Genomic DNA, 19205 nt, shown 5'->3' with positions numbered 1-19205 from the left:
AAATGCTGGATCGTTGGCCAAGTCTGGGAATAGCAGGCTGTTTCACTTGCTGTCCAGGCTCCTCAAGTTCACCTGGGGCTAGGGACACGCAACTTGCTGGCATGTGTATGTATACATACACATGTGACAGAAGGTAAAGGTAAAGTTAAGGAGTTTAAGGGACATTTTTATTCAGTGTGTACATTTGAAACTTTTAATCCCATGGTCCTGGTAGCTGGGGGAGGGGAGTCCTAAGACCATGAAAATGGGGAGAGATTCCACCCTCAGGAGTAGACAGTAGGTGGGGAAATGTAGGCTGTTGGTTAACAGGACTACCTATCTGGAGTCCGTTTGACCTGTGAAAAGTATATTCAAGTCAATTCCCTTAAGCTTACAAGACTTTATTTTAGTTTATAAAAGAGATAAACGTTTCAAGTATGTTAGTATTTCCATAGTTTGTAGTCTGTACTGAAGCCTACATTGTAGGAAGGACAGTAGACTCTTGCCTTTGCATCATAGTAAAAGCTTGGGAACCCCAAAATGATTTTGGTTAAAAGCATGAACAAACACCCTTTCCTCTATCCAGAAGACTGGGTGTATAGAGATTAAAAAGATATGTTTTTGGCACAATGTGTAACAATTTTTAAGTCAATACTTAGAAGACAACCAAAGGACATTTAAAATCTTAAGCTTATCACTATGGTAGTAGTAGTCAGTGTTTACCAGAGCGTTAGGATAAGCAGTGAAAAGCATGTTGGTGGATTGAGGCCAAGGGTGCCACTAGAAATCACAGCAACAGATCTAAGGCAAGAGGGTTCCTGGGGGAAGGGAGAGGGCAAAAGACTGTCTTGGAGTGGGGACATGGGAGAGAGAGACAGATAGACAGAGAGACTAGGAGCAATCTGGGGTGGCTGGGACCTTTTAAAGGGTCACTTAGGAAAATATGAACTCACAGTGATAGTGGCAATGTGACCCATCAAGTAGTGGTGGGTGATGACATAAGATGCTGGTGCTGAGTCACTGAAAGACAGCTGGTAAGCACCTGATTTACAACACATAGCTCATCAGAACTCTTGGTTGTTAAAATTCTGAACTTTCGAAGTCTTAGTATAACAATAGCGTGGTGAGGGAAAGAAATATGAAGAGTTGTTCATTGTTTTTTTCACCTTAAGTCACTTTCTCATACCTTTACAAGTTGCATTTACATACTTTAAAGCACCTTCGACCCTCACAACCTAAGTTTTCTTGTCAGACTCACACCAGTCTCACCATTTTACTGCCTCCTAATTGAAACTGAAAGGAGACTTCCCCTTGAATGTGCTACATAAGCCTGGCCTTCTGAGCTGTGCTCCATTCTGTGTACCATTTCAAATCCAAAGATGGATTTTGTGTATTGGCTGGTTTCTTCAATGCAAGCTAAGGAACCTATGTGGGTGGTTTCTTCAGTGAAAGTCAAGAGCTCCAAACCCCAGCTGTGCCAAACTCAAATGTCTACACATTTGTTGTTTTAAATATAGCCCAAAGAAGCAGATGTTTGCCCACTAAGGACCTATTTGCTACCAAGATACAGACCCCACTAAACCCAATAACTTTATGCTAAGGATTTAAACCCTAGGCAAAATTGTTTCCCTTTGGAGTCTAAATCAGAGATTCCCTGATGTGTCTCTGAGACACATTCCTTAGGCACTGAAATCTCCTCTTCAACTCCCATCTACCATGGGAATTCTTTTGCTTTCTTCCCCTTCTATGTGTGAGCCCCACCAGGCTTGAGCAGATCCTGGTGGTGAGGATCCACCTTGAACCAGTGAAAGAGCATTGCTCACTAAAGCTTTTGAGTGCTACTGTCAGCTGGTGGTCATTTTCTCTGCTCTGTCCCCCACTTTCCCCTGGTTTATGAGCTCCTTCAAACCTTGCCTGGTCTCAATTCAGTCCACACAGGTTCATTGGCTGACCTAATCCATGAATTCCTACTGATGTGTGCAGTGGCTAACTCCGAGTACTTACTATTCACAAGATATTGATATATATATGCATGAGACAGAGACCCTTGGATGTGTTGGACTGACATTTTTGCAGATGGTTGTGGCCTAAAGCTTTCCTTTCAGAGTTCCTTAAGGAACACCTGAAGTCTAACTATAGCAACGAGAGGGGGAGGTTTTGGTATGGTCATGAGACAGAGATTGGGGAGACAGGAATTTATATTTATGCTAATCTGTTGGTAAATGTGCTAGAGCTTACACACTATATGGCAGCAGTTTGGGAAAGCAGTGTTTCTCTTTCTTTTCCCTCCCTCCGTCCTTCCTTTCCTCTCTCCTCCCTCCCTTCCTTTCCTCTCTCCTCCCTCCCCCTCCTCCTCCTCTCTTTGAAACAAAGTTTTTCTGTTTAGCCCTGGTTGTCTTGGAACTCTCTTTGTAGACCAGGCCAGGCTGGCCTCAAACTGAGAAATCCACTTCTGACTGTGAGTTCTGGGTCTAAGTGTGTGCACCTCCATACCTGTCTAAAGCAGTGCTTTTCAAATTTTAGTCTGTATGCTTAGCCTGGGGGTCTTGTTAAGGTGAACTTCTAAGTCAGGAAGTCTGGTATGAAGCCCAAGGATCTGTCATTTTATTCCCAAATGATGGGGTTGCAAATTGTGGGTTATACTTGAAGCAAGGAAGCTTTGAAATAGAGTCATTGTGCACTAACTATTCCAGGACTGATAATAGTAACCATATTACTACTGATTAGAGAAGGGTATTGCATCAATTAAAGGCAGTGGTAGATCAGTATTCTGCATAAGCTTTTTATTTACAAGCAGAGATGGGAAAACTGAACCCCTGAGAAGAGCTTTAATCAGCTCATCCTGAGCACACATGGCAAACAACACAGGAGGTGAACCACGCCCACAGGGTCACAGGATTCAGTGGAACATTTGTTTTCCCCCTTTGTTGAGTATTAACTTGTTACCTGGTGTTTGACCTGGGAGTATTTGAGCTTTAGTGATTTTGAACCAAGTGTTCATCTATTGGGTTGGGTGGAGCCGTCTGTGGCTCATTTGCTATCTTTGTCATTGTGTGGCATTGAGTGCAGATCTGATACTTGCATGATTATTCATCCATGATAGGTATTTGGGTTGTTTTTACTTGGTGGGTTCATGGTGGACAACACTACTTTATAACTTATAAGCAAGGTGTTTGATATTCTGTTACCCAGAAATGAGGAAGAAGACTTTCAGAGAGGAGGTAACTATTTTCTAGCCATAGAATAAAGAAAAATCTCCCGCCCTTTCTGTTTCCCAGCACCTTAGGCCTGGGCTCATGTTCACAACTAACAAAGTGGACATTTTCAGTGTTTTATTGTAAAATAAAGCCAAAGTCACAGGGATGAGTAAGAAACTTTCCGTGAGCACGAATAACACATATTCTCTGAGTGCCTTCTAAGCCAAAGAGAGGGTTCATCCTTGGAGGGACCCAATACATAGCATGTGCATGCACGTGCGTGCGCACGCGCGCGCGCACGCACACACACACACACACACACACACACACACACACACACACACGAAGCTCCCTGATCTCCAGAGTTCATTGTCTGGCAGAGGAAACAGTCAGGAACATAGCTACTTCCACATGTTTCAAGGTTAGAAGTGATAAAATGAATGGTCAAGAAATGATTAGTAGATTCATTCATCACATCAGGAAGGGCCTGAGAGCCACATTTGCAGATAGTGAGGAACTTCTTCAGGCATCTGTGGTAGGCTTGGAGTGAAGATGGTGTTTGGGCGGGACAGAGGAATATAGACTATTGGACATTTCCAAAGGAAAAAAAAAGAAGGGGGAGATTATGGGAATGCTACAATCCATCAATTTTTAACTTTTCAGTTTAAGGCATCACACAAAATAAGGAAAGAAGGAAAGCTTACCACCTATTTTTCTATGCTTATAACCATTTCACAAATGCAGGAGCATCTAATCCCCAGCTCCTCTCAGAAAGGACATAATTTCCACAAGAAACCTCTTGCCGACATGGAATAAGGCTGGCCTAATAAAATAACTATGAGATCCTTAATTTCTGTTTTCTAGATCCTTAAAAGTGCCCCCCTGAGCTGGAAGCATAGCATGATGGTAGAGCACATGCTTAGTATATGTGATGCCCTGGTGGTTTCATCAAAAAGCCCAAAATGAATAACAAGGAGAATTAAAACCTTCTCCATAGACAGGCACAGGTTTATAAAACAGGGTAAGGGAGTCACTTGGGGCATATTGTCAAGTGACTTGATTGGTCTGGACTGTGGAAGTGCAGAACAATGGAAAAAACAAAAACAAAAAAAGTGTGTGTTTGTGGCAGGGGTAGGGTGGGTGGTAGAGCAGAAGACACCTAGGCCAAGCAAGTGGTCTAGACTTCACCCAGATGGCAGAGGCAACAAGAAAGGGCTTTGAACAAGCACCTGCCATGATCCAATTTGCAAGATTATTCTGGAATCATCATGGGGATTAGGCCAGCCAACAGACTGAGGCAGAGATCTATCATCAGAACTCTTCTGTCTCCTTCTACTGTACATACACCCTGCAAAAGTTGTTCCTCAGGCCCCAATGATGGCCAGAGTGATCAGGCAGTTGGTGATTATTACAGGCCTCGGCAGTACTATTGGTCTTCCTGGAAGTAGAACTTCGTGACTATAAGGGGCTCTTCCGGTGTGTTGGTGAGGCTCACAGGACGGTCAGCCTCTAGTGTTGTGCAGAGGAACCATCCTGGACAGGCAGCTGACTCAAAGCTGGTGGTGGGGCCTTTCTCAGAGCGGATGAAGGTAAAGCGCTTGTCTTCTTCTTTGTTCTTGCTCAGATCAGTGATGTTAACTTCCTGGAAGTCAAGAAATGGTCAGGTAATTGCCGAGGGCTGAGAAAGTCCTCTAAAAGGTGTTCCTGTCCATTGGTAAGAGTTATCAACAAACTCATGCTTGTGGCTATTTGCAGTTGGATTAAAAGTTTGTCCAGCTAATCCCTCAAGATAATGTTTGAACAGCCCATTACTACTGACTAGGTAAAGGAGTAAGTGACACAGGTCTGTGTGGGATGTAAATTAGGAGCGTAGATAATAAATAGCATAGATGATGCTTGGGAGTGTATAGTCTTGAGAATTGACCTTGCTAGAAGAAGGTAGGCTCAACTGGTTTAGGAGGCACAAGACCCATGGTGGTTCAGGTCGTGCTCCTCTAATGACCATGTCTCCTCCTAAAGTTTAGATCCTTGTGCAGTACCTTTCTACAATGAGTCCATATCAACCACGTCACAGGCTTCTGCCAATAGACTTACATAAGCCCAAGCTTAATAAGCACTTTCACATTGAGGCTCATCTTTCTGGAACAATCTCTCATAAAAGTTGGTCACCACGCTTAAGGAAGCTCAGAGTGTTGACTGAATGCAAAGAAGTTACGTAAAGGGTAGTTGAGAGAATGAGAAACCACCTTGGACACCCAATATCAACCAAGAACATTGTGGAAACTGCTTAAGGAGTGACCTCAAAATAGTACTCTGTGAAGAAGGAAAAGCCTCCCTCATCTTTGCATGCTCAGGGTTATGAGAAACACCTGAGGTTGTCATAACCATTGGGTTTTAGAAGGATTTGATAGCTAAACCAGATTCTTACCTCCAGCTGGAGCTTGATATCATCTCCAGACTTGGCACAAGACAGGCACAGCTTGCCCCCGTGGATGCCCAAGAACACACTATGAAGGTCAATAGGCACCATGTCTATCTTTTCTGGAGAAGAGTAGAGGATGGTGTCAGAAAGAGAGAAGAGGAGGCAAGGGTAGGGGAGCGTCTGTGTGTATTTTCTGTCTTCCTTTTTATAAAACTAGAAGGTCAAGAAGGTCAAGAAGGCTCTATCTTTCTAGTCTGCCTCCAAGCAAAAGATCCAAATGAGCACACTCTATGTAAGGACCAGCTTCCTAGATTCTACACTGCTCCCAACTTTCCTTTACTTTCTACAGTGAACCAGACCTCCAAGTCAACAGATTTGCTGTTAGTAGACAGAGGCACAAAAGCTCACAAGGCCCATGAATAGGTTCCACACAGTTCACCTTTCCATCCTGTTACTGGGTAGCAATAGAAAGCCAGCACCTTCTATGCTTGAGTGTGTTCATGGGAGAATTACTAGAAAGACAGGAAAAGCCAGTTGCATAACTGCTGAGTGATACAGGAAAGCAGAAGGCTTGGGGGATCCTGAGGAGATACAAGTAATGCTTCGTTCCCTCACAAACAGAGATTCTGTCAACTAAGTGCCCTCATTTTTTCTAAAAGAAAAACTGAAGAATCTGTGGGTAATGCTCCTCCAAGTTCATGTGGCTTTGTCCTAGTTTAGAGGGTACATGATGAGGGTGGTGTCCACAGTAAAAATGCTACCCAGCCCACATACATGTTATATTAGCCTAGGGCAAGGGTAGAGTTCGAATAACACTGGGGTATAGTGGACTACCAGCACAGAAGGACTAAGGAGGTGCCCAGGTGCCTTCTGGCCTCTGTTCCTCTCAGCTGTGTCCCTGGAGCATTGTGACCCAGTCTTTATCTTTTCTGCTCTCTTGAGGCCACTCCCATATGTCCCCTGGTGGTCAAATCTCTCATTTCCAACTCAACAGAAATGAGGACATCCCACCTCCAGGCAGAGGAGCAGGGCAAAGGACTCTATGTCCATATTACACCAGCTTCCCTGTTATCCACTCACCTTCTAGTTTGATATTTGGTCCTTGTAAGTACCCAGCAATGAGCTGGTTGTTTCTCAGGTAAAAGGTCTTCTGGTTAGTATCCCAGATTCTGAAAAGCAAAATGGCCTAGCTGGAGTAGGCAGTACAGAGCCCTTTCCAGCTTCCTCAGAGTCACCTAATTTACATCTAGACTTGCTGGAAGTGTCGTACTTACCAAGTTCATAACACAAATGGGAAGATTTAAGCAAATACCATGTAAGAAATGAGCCCATCTCTCACATCTGGTGAACAGAAAACCTCTTTTTCTTGTTCCTCACCTCAGAATCCCAGCATGGACATCCATGACTTTAGCAGAATTTTCTATAGAGCGTCAGCATCTGATAGAAACTTAGGCGATGCAAGCACATCCTATAGTCACTCCACTAAATAGAGTTGCCAGGTACAGGACTTTCTTCTGCTTTCATGCGTTTATGTGTAAATTTAGATGGCCACTTGTAGCTCGTGGCCACCACATCATAGTGTTACAGGTTCAAGGGTTAGAATGTATTGTAGCCAAGCTAGTCTGGCTCCACTACTCCTACCTCAAGCTACTCTACTTAGACCTGCAAGTCTACAACTAAAACCTCTTGTGGGACCATCTGCTCTGGGCCTGACAGGGACAGCTGTCCTTGGAAATAAGTCAGCTTCCTGTCTAGCTCAGCCAGGGCCTGTTTGTTACTCTCTGACTTCTTGGTGAAAGGCCCTCTGGCTTCCAGAGAGGCAGGCACCTGTGAGGTGTGGTAAGAGGCCTGATGATATGACCTTGGATCTGTCCCTTATCTCTTTACCTGGTCAGCAGAGCTGACAGGACTTTTTGAGTAGCTTGGAGCAGCCTAGGAGCTCAGGGATGGGTGGAGGACAAACCAAGTACTCTGCACGTGAAAGAGTATTTGTGCCTTTGTGACTGGTGTCTATATCTCTGGTGAGCTTCAAACTCAAGGGACTCAATAGTCTTGCTAACAGGACTCCAGGGACCTCTCTTGAGGCTGCTAAGAGGATGTGATGATGGTAAATCTCACGAAGCAGTTACTGGATCTGTGGGACAGACTTGCCTTGGGATAGATGTATAGAATCACAGTTAGAGTCCCAGCCTCCAGCTGTGGATCCAAAGCAGACAGGGTCAAAGGGGAAGTGACTCAACACAGACTTCACTCTCAGGAAGGATCAAGAACAGATCATATGCACCAACAATCTCTTTATTCATTTTAAAATCAAAATCGAGGCCTGCCATTTTTACTATAAGGTTGATGGCATCTCCCAAGGCTTTTGATCCAATTTTTAAAACTCAGGTTATTTTTCAGGCACTTTACAGTTCTCAGAGCATAGGTCTCAGAACATGGTTACAGTATCACTCATGTATTTAGTGTTCACCCTGTAAGGCACACAAGGGGTTATCATCAGAGCAGTATCATGTTACAGATAAGGAAACTGGGGACTCCAACGAGAGATATCTTCCAAGTCAACACAGATACAGAGTGTAGACTGTTGGTCTGAGCCTTTGACTGTGTCCTGCTGAAGTATTCCTCTTTGCTCGATCCCAAAGCTAGCATTATTCCCGGATGCCTGTCCATCACTTACTGAACATCTAGGTGTCTGAGAAAGTGAGCACAGTTAACTGTCTTGTTGTCCATGCATGGAATATTTTAAAACATAAGACTTAAAGACTGCATTTAGCATGCTGTTCTTGAATCAAGGATACACACACACACACACACACACACACACACACACACATATATATATATATACACATACATACATATGTGTATACACACACATTATATATATATATATATATATATATATATACACATACATACATACATATGTGTATACACACATACACACACGCATTATATATATTATACATGTATATATATCTCCTATTCCTGCATATGCTCTGGACATATGGCATGTGTCTCTGGTCCTTGGTCTATGCAATCCTGTGTCTTTGGAAGACTTACCTGAAGGCTTGCATCTTGCAGGGTCTTTTCCCAGAAGGGCGGCAGGCTGCCTCTGAATGAAACAGAAGGATGAGAAGGAGAGAGATTAGGTGACTGTAGGGTCCCCAGCAGATTTCCATCCCGAGGCCACAGCAAGGCAATAGAGACTAGCGACTGCCATTTCAGGCTCAAGGTGGTTGCTTATAAAGAAAGTAGTCATTCACCAGCCTGTGCTGCTGTCATTCCGTTCCACTGTCAGAAGCGGAAAAACCCTCATATTTCCAAAAAGAGAAACCTTTACTGCTGTCGCTGTCAACCCTGAAAGTGTCGCAATGGTGTGTTGTAACTGATCTCCTCCCCCTTACCCTGTGTAATTTCCCCAAAATTAAGTTCTCTGTTTCCCCTTCATGGTGTTCCTGGGAAGAAGAGCACAATGAAAACCAGACTCCCTCATTTGCATGACAGGTACTCCGAGTCTATTTGCTGATCCCCCTGTCCCGATCCCCCTCCCCCCCCAAAAAAAACCAGATCTGAATAGAAATGTCCCCTTTTCATTTGAAGGCAAGCAATAGGGCCTGGTGAACAAAGGACAGTGTCATGTCACTGTTATTGTGTTCTTTGGAGAAGGGACAGTTGGCTAGACATAAACATTCTGTCCAGAACCGGATGGTAAATATTTGGTATTTTGTGAACTATCCAATCTAACATAATACTCAGCTCGGCTGTCATGGTGCAAAAGCGCTCACAAGCAATTTGTAAGCCAGAAAAGTCAACTCTGCTCCAACATGCCTTGTTTACAAAACAGGAAAGGTCACCCGTAGTGTAGAAGTTTGCTGACCTCTGCCCTAGAGAAATAAGTCCTCCCAAGAGGTGTGTTAAAATTGGCCATCTTTTCCCAATTCTGCATCTGGAAAGTTGAAGTTTCTTTTGTAAAATTAATTATCTTATTTATTTACATTCCAAATGCACACAAAACTATAAAACTTTTGGTTCAAAATTTGTCTCCCCTAAAAATGCAGAACAACTATGGAACAGAGACTGAAGGAATGGCCAACCAATAATTGGCCCAACTTGAGACCATCCCATGGGCAACCATCAATCCCTGACATCATTAATGATACTCTGTTATGTTTGCAGACAAGAGCCTATTGTGGTGGTCCTCTGTGAAGTTGGAGTCCTTTAGAGGTGACTTCATTCCCAAATCATGGAAAAGTGGATTAAGTGTGTGGGCAGCAACCGGTCTTTGCTGCTTGTCACTATCATCTGTGTGACCTTGAAAAAATCTTTTATTTGTGTCTCTGCTTCTTTATTCTCAGAATGAGGAGGATCATGGCTTTCTTGGAGGTAGTAGGAAAGAAGGGAGTTAAATTTTGATCCCAAGTGAGCATTAAAAAACATTAAGTTCCCTTCACACAATTTTCTGGACAGTTGGGGAAAGGTAAGGCTCTTCCTAGTTTATGTTATCAAAAGGTGAAGAGAGTCCTTGTGTGTTCCAACAAGGGAGAGTGCTGTCAGGAGCACAGGCAGAGGATTTTCAGAACTGGGTTGGAGCATAGTGGTCACCTTATCTCAACCTCTCACTACTTTAAAGAGATGTAGAAAGAGACATTAGGAAAAGTTGTAGAGATTGTTAATGGCAGAGGATCAAACCCCAGTTCTTATGGCACTCATTGATCTTGATGAATTTGACCTCATTTTCTTTTTTCTTTTTGTTTTTGAGACAGGGTTGCTCTGTATAGCCCTGGGTGTCCTGGAACATTCTTTGTAGACCAGGCTGACTTTGAACTCAGAGATCCTCCTGTCTCTGCTTCCCTCATGCTGGGATTAAAGGTGTGCCCACCACTGCTCAATGGATGCATCTGACCTTATTTCAACCCAAGAAACCAGAGTATCTTCAAAGAGTTAAATCCTTTCATGGAAAAGCTAAAGAACTATCAAGTCTTTAAGAAGTTCTTCTGTCCCCCACCCCACAAAATGGGACATGTCTGCTACTACAATGCTGGATGATAATTTTTGAGAGTCAAAATGGCAAGTCCATATCTTTCTTGAGTGACTGTAGAAAAATGCTATATCTACTTGTGACAGTCAAGGGACTATTCTATTTGCTCATTTCTTGTTTTGAAAATCTTTTGTGAAGCTGGCTGAAAGAGGGAATGTGCATAAACTTGTCTAGTTATTTACAATATCCAGAAACTGTTGAATTAATTAAGCTTTCAAGTTTCTGAAAGGTTTATTAGTCATCAGGTACAAACTGTTGCTATCACAGCTGCTGAAAGGAGAAGCAGCTGCCATCCTGCTCCCAGAAGCTCTTATGCTTGTTTAATGTGCTTTTGAAGCCACTCTGGACTCTCTTATTACTTATTTATTTGTACAAATGCTACATTTTGCATATCAATAAAATTCACATTAAAATTCAGAAGTAGACAATAGGTTGATAATTGCCAGAGGCAGGAGATGACAAGGAATGCATAGAGTTAAATGCAAGGATTGGAGCCTCAGTTGTATGTGTAGCAGGATTCCTAAGAGAGTGCAGGTGACTTTGCTCAACGGTTACCAGTTGCCCCAGAAAGGACAGCCTGTCTGGCTTTGAGCCAACAACATCAGGAACCAGAGATGTGTAGGCCACTACAGCAGGAACAATTTCCTCGTTCCCAAACTCCCCACCCCATCCCTATAAAGGATTGCAGTATCTTTGCCTCCTGGTAGACCATCCAGTTCTCTGAGGGAGAGAGGCTACCCCATCGGTTGAAGGGCAGACGCCTGTCTCTCTTCTGCCTCTGTGCCACTTCACAGATCTAATGTATGCCAAGTTGCTAAGGTGAGCGTTATCTGAGGATCTTATGACAGTGATAGTACTGTTTACTAAACACTGAAACTTGCAAGAGTGGTTGCTGAGTAGCCTTCACTACCTCTCCCCTCTAAAAGGAAAGGAGAAGGAAAATGAGAGGGACAGAAGGGGAAAGGGAGGGAGGAAAAAGGAAGGAGAAAGAAAATGGGATCTATGTGAGGAGGAAGATGTGTTAATTAGCCTGATTATGGTGAATATTCTGCAACTTATAACACGATGTTAAGCCTATGCCTTAAATATATTCAACTTCTTATTAATTATGCATTCATAGGAAGACAAAAATTAACACAAGAAAAACAAGACAATATAGTTGAAGTGAAGCACAAATTATTTATATCACATTGTCCTGTGATTATGATATTTACAAGTGATGTGATTTCTATATGCAGGATACAAGAATGTCATTAAGTTATACATTCTTTCAGTTTCTTAATATGTAATTTACCATATTAGGGTTTGTTATTCTTTTCATTCCATTTTCAGATTTTTATAGAATGTTGTTTTTTTGAAAACCGAAGTTTTGGTGGCTACTGATATAGCGGTGAATGAAAACTAGAGATTCTTAATGAGGATAAGTGTCTAAAGGAGCCAAACTTTAGCAAACTGGCGAGACTTTGCTAGAACATCTGATCAGTATCATCATCTCAAACATTCTTGAAGACTGTGGAAGAGATGTGACTTGGCAGGTGAATGGCGAGGCTCCATAGCTGCCCTCAGACAGCTATCCAAGTGAAATCCTTCCCCCCTGCCCCCACATGATAGCTGATGAGTAATGTTTCTCTGATCTCAGCCCAAATTCAGATGGGAAGACACTATTCCTAGAGGTTGGACAGATTGGGCTCCCAGACTCCCCTCGTCTGTGCCTTCTTCCCATGACCACTCTCACCTCCACAAAGGCCAGCAGTATGTTCTTTCCGAGTGTGCAGGAAAGGAGTTCTTGGGCTGACCTCACGTTTCAATCCTCTTACATCATTCTGAAACATCACTGCCTCAGACAGGGTGCCCAGACTCTCTAGATCTCAGTTTCATTACCCATTAACCAGGTTTAATACTGGAAACCATGATGTGGGTTGCTATGAGAATTCAGTAAGACTCTGAGATGATGTACTGGCACGTGGGAATTACTCAAACAGTAGTGATTGTGCATAGTTCCTTACTTCAGGCAAAATGGGAGGGATGAGTCACAGTGTCTACCACCCCTACAGTCTTGGTCCACATGTGCAGCTTGTACAACTCTTCCTCTCCCTGCTACTGATCCACAATCCTTCTCCTCCTCCTTCTTTGACTTTATTGGATATTTTCTTTATTTACATTTAAAATGTTATCCCCTTTGCTCATTTCCCCTCCAAAACCCTGTCTCCCCATCCCATTCCCCCTCCTCCCTGCTCACCAATCTACCCACTCCCAATTCCTGACCCTAGCATTCCCCTACACTGGGGTATAGAGCCTTCACAGGACCAAGGGCCTCTTCTCCCATTGATGTCAATTAGGCCATCCTCTGCTACATATGCAGCTGGATCCATGAGTCCCACGATGTGTACTCTTTGGTTGGTGGTTTATTCCCTGGGAGCTCTGAGGGTACTGGTTAGTTCATATTGTTGTTCCTCCTATGGGGCTGCAAACCCCTTTAACTCCTTGGGTACTTTCTCTAGCTCCTTCATTGGGGACCCTGTGCTCAGTTCCATGGATAGGTGTGAGCATCCACATCTTTATTTGTCAGGTCCTGGCAGAGCCTTTCAGGAGACAGCTATATCAGGCTCCTGTCAGCAAGCAGTTGTTGGCATCCACAAAAGTGTCTGGGTTTGGTTGATTATATATGGGATGGATCCCCAGGTGGGGGCAGTCTCTGGATGGCCTTACGGTCAGTCTCTGCTCCACACTTTGTCTCTGTAACTCTTTCCATGGGTGTTTTGCTTCCCCTTCTAAGAAGAATAGAAGTTTACACACTTTGATCTTCCTTCTTCTTGAGCTTCATGTATTTTACAAATTGTATCTTGGGTATTTTGAGCTTCTGGGCTAATATCCACTTATCAGTGAGTATATATCATGTGTGTTCTTTTGTGATTGGGTTACCTCACTCAGGATGATATCCTCCAGATCCATCCATTTGCCTAAGAATTTCATAAATTCATTGTTTGTAATAGCTGAGTAGTACTCCATTGTGAAAATGTACCACATTTTCTGTATCCATTCCTCTGTTGAGGGACAACTGGGTTCTTCCCAGTGTATGGCTATTATAAATAAGACTACTATGAACATAGTGGAACATGTGTCCTTATTACATGTTGGAGCATCTCCTGGGTGTATACCCAGGAGAGGTATTGCTGGATCCTCCGATCGTACTATGTCCAATTTTCTGAGGCACCTCAAAACTGATTTCCAGAGTGGTTGTACCAGCTTGCAATCCCACCAACAATGGAGGAGTGTTCCTCTTTCTCCACATCTTCGCCAGCATCTGCTGTCACCTGAGTTTTTTATCTTAGCCATTCAGACTGGTGTGAGGTGGAATCTCAGGGTTGTTATGATTTGCATTTCCCTGATGGCTAAGGATGTTGAACATTATTTTAGGTGCTTCTCAACCATTTGGTATTCCTCAGTTGAGAATTTGTTGTTTAGCTCTTTACCCCATTTTAAAAAAGGGTTATTTGGCTCTCTGGAGTCTAACTTCTTGAGTTCTTTGTATATATTGGATATTAGCCCTATATTGAATTTAGGGTTGGTAAAGATTTTTTCACAATCTGTTGGTTGCCTTTTTGTCTTATTGACAGTGTCCTTTGACTTTCAGAAGCTGGGCAATTTTATGAGGTCCCATTTGTCGATTCTTGATCTTACAGCACAAGCCATTGGTATTCTGTTCAGGAAAATTTCCACTGTGCCCATATGTTCAAGTTTCTTCCCCACTTTCTCCTCTATAAGTTTCAGTGTCTCTGGTTTTATGTGGAGGTCCTTGATTCACTTGGACTTGAGCTTTTGAATATATATTTCCAGAAAACTTTAATGAATACTGATGTGAGCATTACCCCTGCCTGTTGGAGCTGAGCTTGTGCCACTAAGCACCATTTGTGAGATGCATGCATTTGGCCTTGGGTGAATAAATATGCACCCTAAGTTGTAACAAAATCACCTCGTAGCCCTCTAGCCAACTCTCTAATAGCTTAGCTGTGTGGTATGAACCACACAGTTGTGACAATATTATCCTAACTTTGCTAATTCTTACTAAAACAGTGGGTCAAAGTTTTTCCTTCCAAGTCATATATAAATATACTAGTATGAGAGGAAGTAGGGGGAAAAAAAAGAACACCTGAGGGTATAGCCTGATTTTTTTTTTTTTTTGTCCATCTGATCCTTCCTAATCATGTCAGGTATTTGAGCTCATCTTAATAATACACCTTGTTGGAAGCTCCCCAGGGAAACATCTGTGCTCCTGGCTCTTTCTACCTAAGTTTTAGCCCTCTAGCTTTCTGATGTCAAGGTGATCATGTATACTCTCATGGCTAGCAAAGGTCATTCAGGAGACAGGGCATAAACCAACAATTGTGGATCAGTGCTTTTCAAGAGGCTCAATTTCTTCCCAGATCCAGATAGGAAACCTTCCCTGAATCCTTTCTGAGGTTAAGTCTTCCTAGATGGCTTTTAATTCCATGGTGTGCGGGTGATATGTATTGGTCTGAACGTCATTGTTTTTATAGTTATTACATTTTCAGAGGTACATGCTGACTCTTTTCTCTGATGGTTAACTTCATAAGGCAAGAGAATTTGGAGATGGGCAGGAATTCTGAGAGAGGGCACAGCTGTGCTGTCATTTGCTGTGCCCACCTCTGTTTTCACATTCACTACTTTTATGCTGCAGTGATAAAACACCATAATTTGAAGAAACTTATAGAAAAAAAAAGAGTTTATATGGCTCAAGAAGGGATACGAGTCTACATTGCAGGGAAAGCATGGTGGCTGGAGCAGGCAGTTGGGAGTTCACATTTTCAACCACAGACACAAAGCAGATATGAACTGGAAGTGGACTGAGGTGTTAAACGGTCCTACTCACTGTAATGCTCTCCTCAAGCAAGGCTGCATCTCCTAAATTCCCCAGACAGCCCACCAACCGGGCATAGAACACACGTTCATGATGGGAATGAACCTGGATAGCTTGCAGAAAAAAACTCAAGGCCCAGAAAGACTACATTTCTTTTAGACGCTGTCTAAGGCAAGGTTTAAATTCTGGTTTTTGTTCTTTCCCATACAACATACAGTTGTGCTACAGGTGTTTACCTTCTTTGCTTCATTGTAAGGTCAACAAGAGCAAGACCTTTACTTATGATTTAAATGTTTGGCTCTGGCTCATTATCCTATGGAGTAACTATTTAGTTCATAACTGCTTGGAAATATGGAAAAGCATGTGGAATGTAAGGAAAATAATTTAAAACCTTTGTATAGGCTATAATGAAAGCCATTTTACTTGGTTATGGACTAGGATGGCAAACTGCCTTGGTTTGTCAAAGACTATTTTAGCTTCATTACTGAACATTCTATACTTCAGTGACCTCCTCAGTCTTTGAAAACCTAAATTGTGAATCCTGGTGGATGGTGCCACAAATTGCAAACACAATGACTTAATGACTGTCACTTGCTAATTTAGCTTGTTATTATTGGCAAAGGTACGATCCATTTGGATAGATGGTATGCAGTTTGGATGATAGACAAATTCATAGATTATAAATAAGACAGACAGACAGACAAATAGATAACTGAAATATATACAAAAGCCAAAAATGAACTTCTCACCCAGGAAGAGACCATAGTAAATAAAAGAATGGTCACATCCACCATTGATTCATTCCAAGTTAAGCCATTTATCTTAAGACAATGTTAGTGTCTAGCATTCTTAGACTATCTTCAGATGCGGGTCCTAAACAGGATTTATACTTCCCATTACCATTGCTTTCTCCTTCTCTTTCTCCCTCCCTTCTTTACAAGCATCATCTGTGAGGCAAGAAGCCAGACTCCATGGAGAGAGACAGTAAAGTCCCAGGGAAGCACAGGGTACACCCTTGCTCCTGTCCTTACTCTGCAAGCCCCACCCCCCATCAAGTCACATGCTTAACTTCTCCGTTCTTAGAGCCATGGTTTCTGCTTGGTCACATTTGGAAGCTCCCATCTCTTTGGATTTTGATGCTGTTTCTGATTCCTTCTTTCAGAGACTGTGGTGTCTATATTGTGCTTGCTTGCACTGGTTCAACCCAATACATGCTCACCAGCATGTAACATTAATGTGTCTGATTCTGTCTGGTTTTGGAAGTACCAGGTAGTAGCACAGATAATATTTGGCTTTCCCTTTAAGAATGTCCACCTGAGCCTATATTCTCTATGGCAAACATGTTGCCTAAGTGTCAATCTGTTACTCCTCTGCAGACTCTATCTTTCTCTATCACACTTCAACCTTGGACACAGATGACTTTATATCAACAGTTTTCATTACACACATACTTCTTTTCACCATCTTACAGAGACATTTCATCTATTTCTTGTTTTCACAAACAGTGGAGAATGGCCAACACCATTCAATGATGACTTTTCTCATATCGGGCATACCCTCTCTGCCCCAGCATATCTAGGTAGTTTCCTGGGATTTTGTGGCTTCCCATTGGCCAGATTTTCCTGATAGCCTAGTGCTCCATGCACCTGGCATTGAGCATTGAGTCAACACTAGCGGTGGACAATTACTCCCTTAATTTTCATATGACCTCAAAGATCTTACCTGAAGCCATGGGTGAGCTAAACAGGACACAAGGTCTTCCACTGCCTTCCAACGTCTCACTCCAGAGAGACTTGCTGTGTATAAAGGAGCACCCAGGCAGTGTCTATGGCACAGACCTTCCCAGGGTGGAACTGCCCCTCCTTCCCAGCTACCTAAGCAGAATAAAAGGGGGGAGATGGCCACTCCCATACTCCTACACAGGCCAGTCAGCCCTAGGAGGTTGGTTGCTGATGACTGAAGCCAAGCCAGGCCCAGCTTCCAGAGGCGTGACTCAGTCTAGCAGAAGCCAAACTGGTTCTTATATATGTAAACCTGGAGGTCACATGTGGGAAAGGAGCTGGATTTATGAGGTGGGACCTTTGTATCACCCCAAACCCAGCTGTTATGAGACCATTATGTGTGCATAAATTTGTTTAAAACACATTCTGACTTAGTCCTGCCTGTGGTACTTACAAGTGCTCTCACAAACACCGGTTGCAAGCCAAACAAAGGCCACTTGTGTTCTAATGAGAGAAAGTGGAGAGGGAAAGAATAAAATAAGCTAATTCTCTATGGGGGTAAAGGTCACAGGAGAAATCAAATGTCTATGAGGTACCCAGGCAGATATCTTCGAAGGTGTCCAGGGAAGCCTCTTTGAGAATGGTGGCATTTGAGCTGGGGAAGGGAAAGAATGTTACAACCACAGGAAACAGCAAGGAAGATGACTTGGGATGGGATATTTAATGATCTGAGTATTATGCTAACTACTACTACTACTACTACTATGTGATCACAGCATCACTTAGAGGTTTACCCCATTTTCCAAGTATGCTTGCATTTCACCAATGCGCCACTGTCAAGACTGACTCCAGAAGGCCAGATGCACTCTCTCAACTTTCTCTGGAAGTTCTCAATTCTCTGACTCCTCTTCCTCTGCAGCTCAGAAACAACTTGCTCTGGCTTCCTGCCTCTGTGCCCTCCCACCAAGGAGTGGACAACTCTTGTGTGCTTAACAACCATTAGGCAGATAGGTGGGTAACAGCAACCTGTGATCCCTTGGGCTGACAGTAACTCTTTGAGAGAGCCTGGGCATGTCATTTTCCCCTCTAGGCCTTACTTTAATGGAAGCAAAAACAACCTGACACTCCCTGCCCAGCCTTAGACTGATATGCAGACCATAAAATGGTTTATAAATTGTGTGCACTTAAAACCAGGCCTTGCTCCAGGCAATGTCTTAATACAAAGATGAAGGAGAAGGCAGGCAGACATAATGCTGCCTGTAATCTTGCCACCTGCAAGTCTGTCTCTGCGGATGGGACAGGACAGCTCACCCTCACTTGAGTGACCTGGCCAAAGTCCCCTGCTTTTCCTCTAGCTGTTTGTTCATCTGGACTCATTCCCAAGGTCTCTCTATTGGGACTGACATGTGTGTGGGAGGCACTGAGGCCCTGACGTGAGAAAGGATCCCTGCCTGGCACTCTGAACCGCAGGGACTTCCCATTGGGCCCTAACTTCCTGCTCTTGTTAGTTTAGGCTTACCAAGCTAGACTGTCTAGGTCTTTCAGCCTTAACTAGGAATTAGAAAGGAGCTTTTGTAGAGAAATGTTTGTGAAGAATCAGGAACTAGCTTTGCAAACCTGGAAACTCTACAAACTCCAGCTTTGCAAACCTGGGAAGCTGCTCTGGGAGGGAAGTCTGGAAGTTGTTGGGGGAGCCTGTCTAGTGTGCATATCTGATATGACAAGAGGAGGTCATGTGGTACTGCAAGGTCTGGCATTCAGAGCTTCAAATATCAGCTTTGTAAACTGTATTTTGGTGACTTTGGAAACATCTGTTGAATGAAGATCGGGCTCTTGTCACCTTATTTTGGGAGTGACTTATGAGGGAGACTGAAGTAACACATGTAAGATGTTTAGAACATAGTAACTACAACTGGCCCCAGTTTCTGTGGATACAGGATCTGAACTTGTAGGTTCAACCATCTAT

The 19205-nt window shown here is 43.1% G+C and overlaps 1 protein-coding gene across 4 annotated transcripts; it reads right to left on the bottom strand.

The window, feature by feature from the left end:
* Positions 1-2741: 2741 nt before the first annotated feature.
* On the bottom strand, positions 2742-17373 carry Il1rn (interleukin 1 receptor antagonist). 4 transcript variants are annotated; one of them, NM_031167.5, is made up of 5 exons: positions 17241-17373; positions 8662-8713; positions 6679-6767; positions 5605-5717; positions 2742-4818 (listed from the first exon to the last, which is right to left on the bottom strand). In NM_031167.5, exons 1-5 carry the CDS (start codon positions 17248-17250, stop codon positions 4603-4605), a joined length of 480 nt encoding a protein of 159 aa, NP_112444.1. In that variant the 5' UTR covers positions 17251-17373; the 3' UTR covers positions 2742-4602. The 4 variants fall into 4 exon arrangements, with proteins under 4 accessions (NP_112444.1, NP_001153034.1, NP_001034790.1 ...); NM_001159562.1 differs by lacking the exon at positions 17241-17373 and adding an exon at positions 8865-8942; XM_006497727.3 differs by lacking the exon at positions 17241-17373 and adding an exon at positions 9006-9122 and having other exon boundaries at positions 2748-4818.
* Between the last annotated feature and the right edge of the window lie 1832 nt (positions 17374-19205).

Source organism: Mus musculus, chromosome 2 (assembly GCF_000001635.26).
Source record: "Mus musculus strain C57BL/6J chromosome 2, GRCm38.p6 C57BL/6J".
NCBI classification, from domain to species: domain Eukaryota; kingdom Metazoa; phylum Chordata; class Mammalia; order Rodentia; family Muridae; genus Mus; species Mus musculus.
This window is presented reverse-complemented; position numbering and strand designations above follow the sequence as displayed.

What these genes read in the sequence shown, in the direction of transcription:
- Il1rn (NM_001039701.3), bottom strand. Translation starts at nt 8,780, where the DNA reads ATGGAAATCTGCTGGGGACCCTACAGTCACCTAATCTCTCTCCTTCTC. An exon ending in TGCAAGATGCAAGCCTTCAG is followed by an intron (nt 6,768 to 8,661) that starts GTAAGTCTTCCA and finishes TTTGCTTTTCAG; the next exon opens with AATCTGGGATACTAACCAGA. An exon ending in ACCAAATATCAAACTAGAAG is followed by an intron (nt 5,718 to 6,678) that starts GTGAGTGGATAA and finishes ACTCTTCTCCAG; the next exon opens with AAAAGATAGACATGGTGCCT.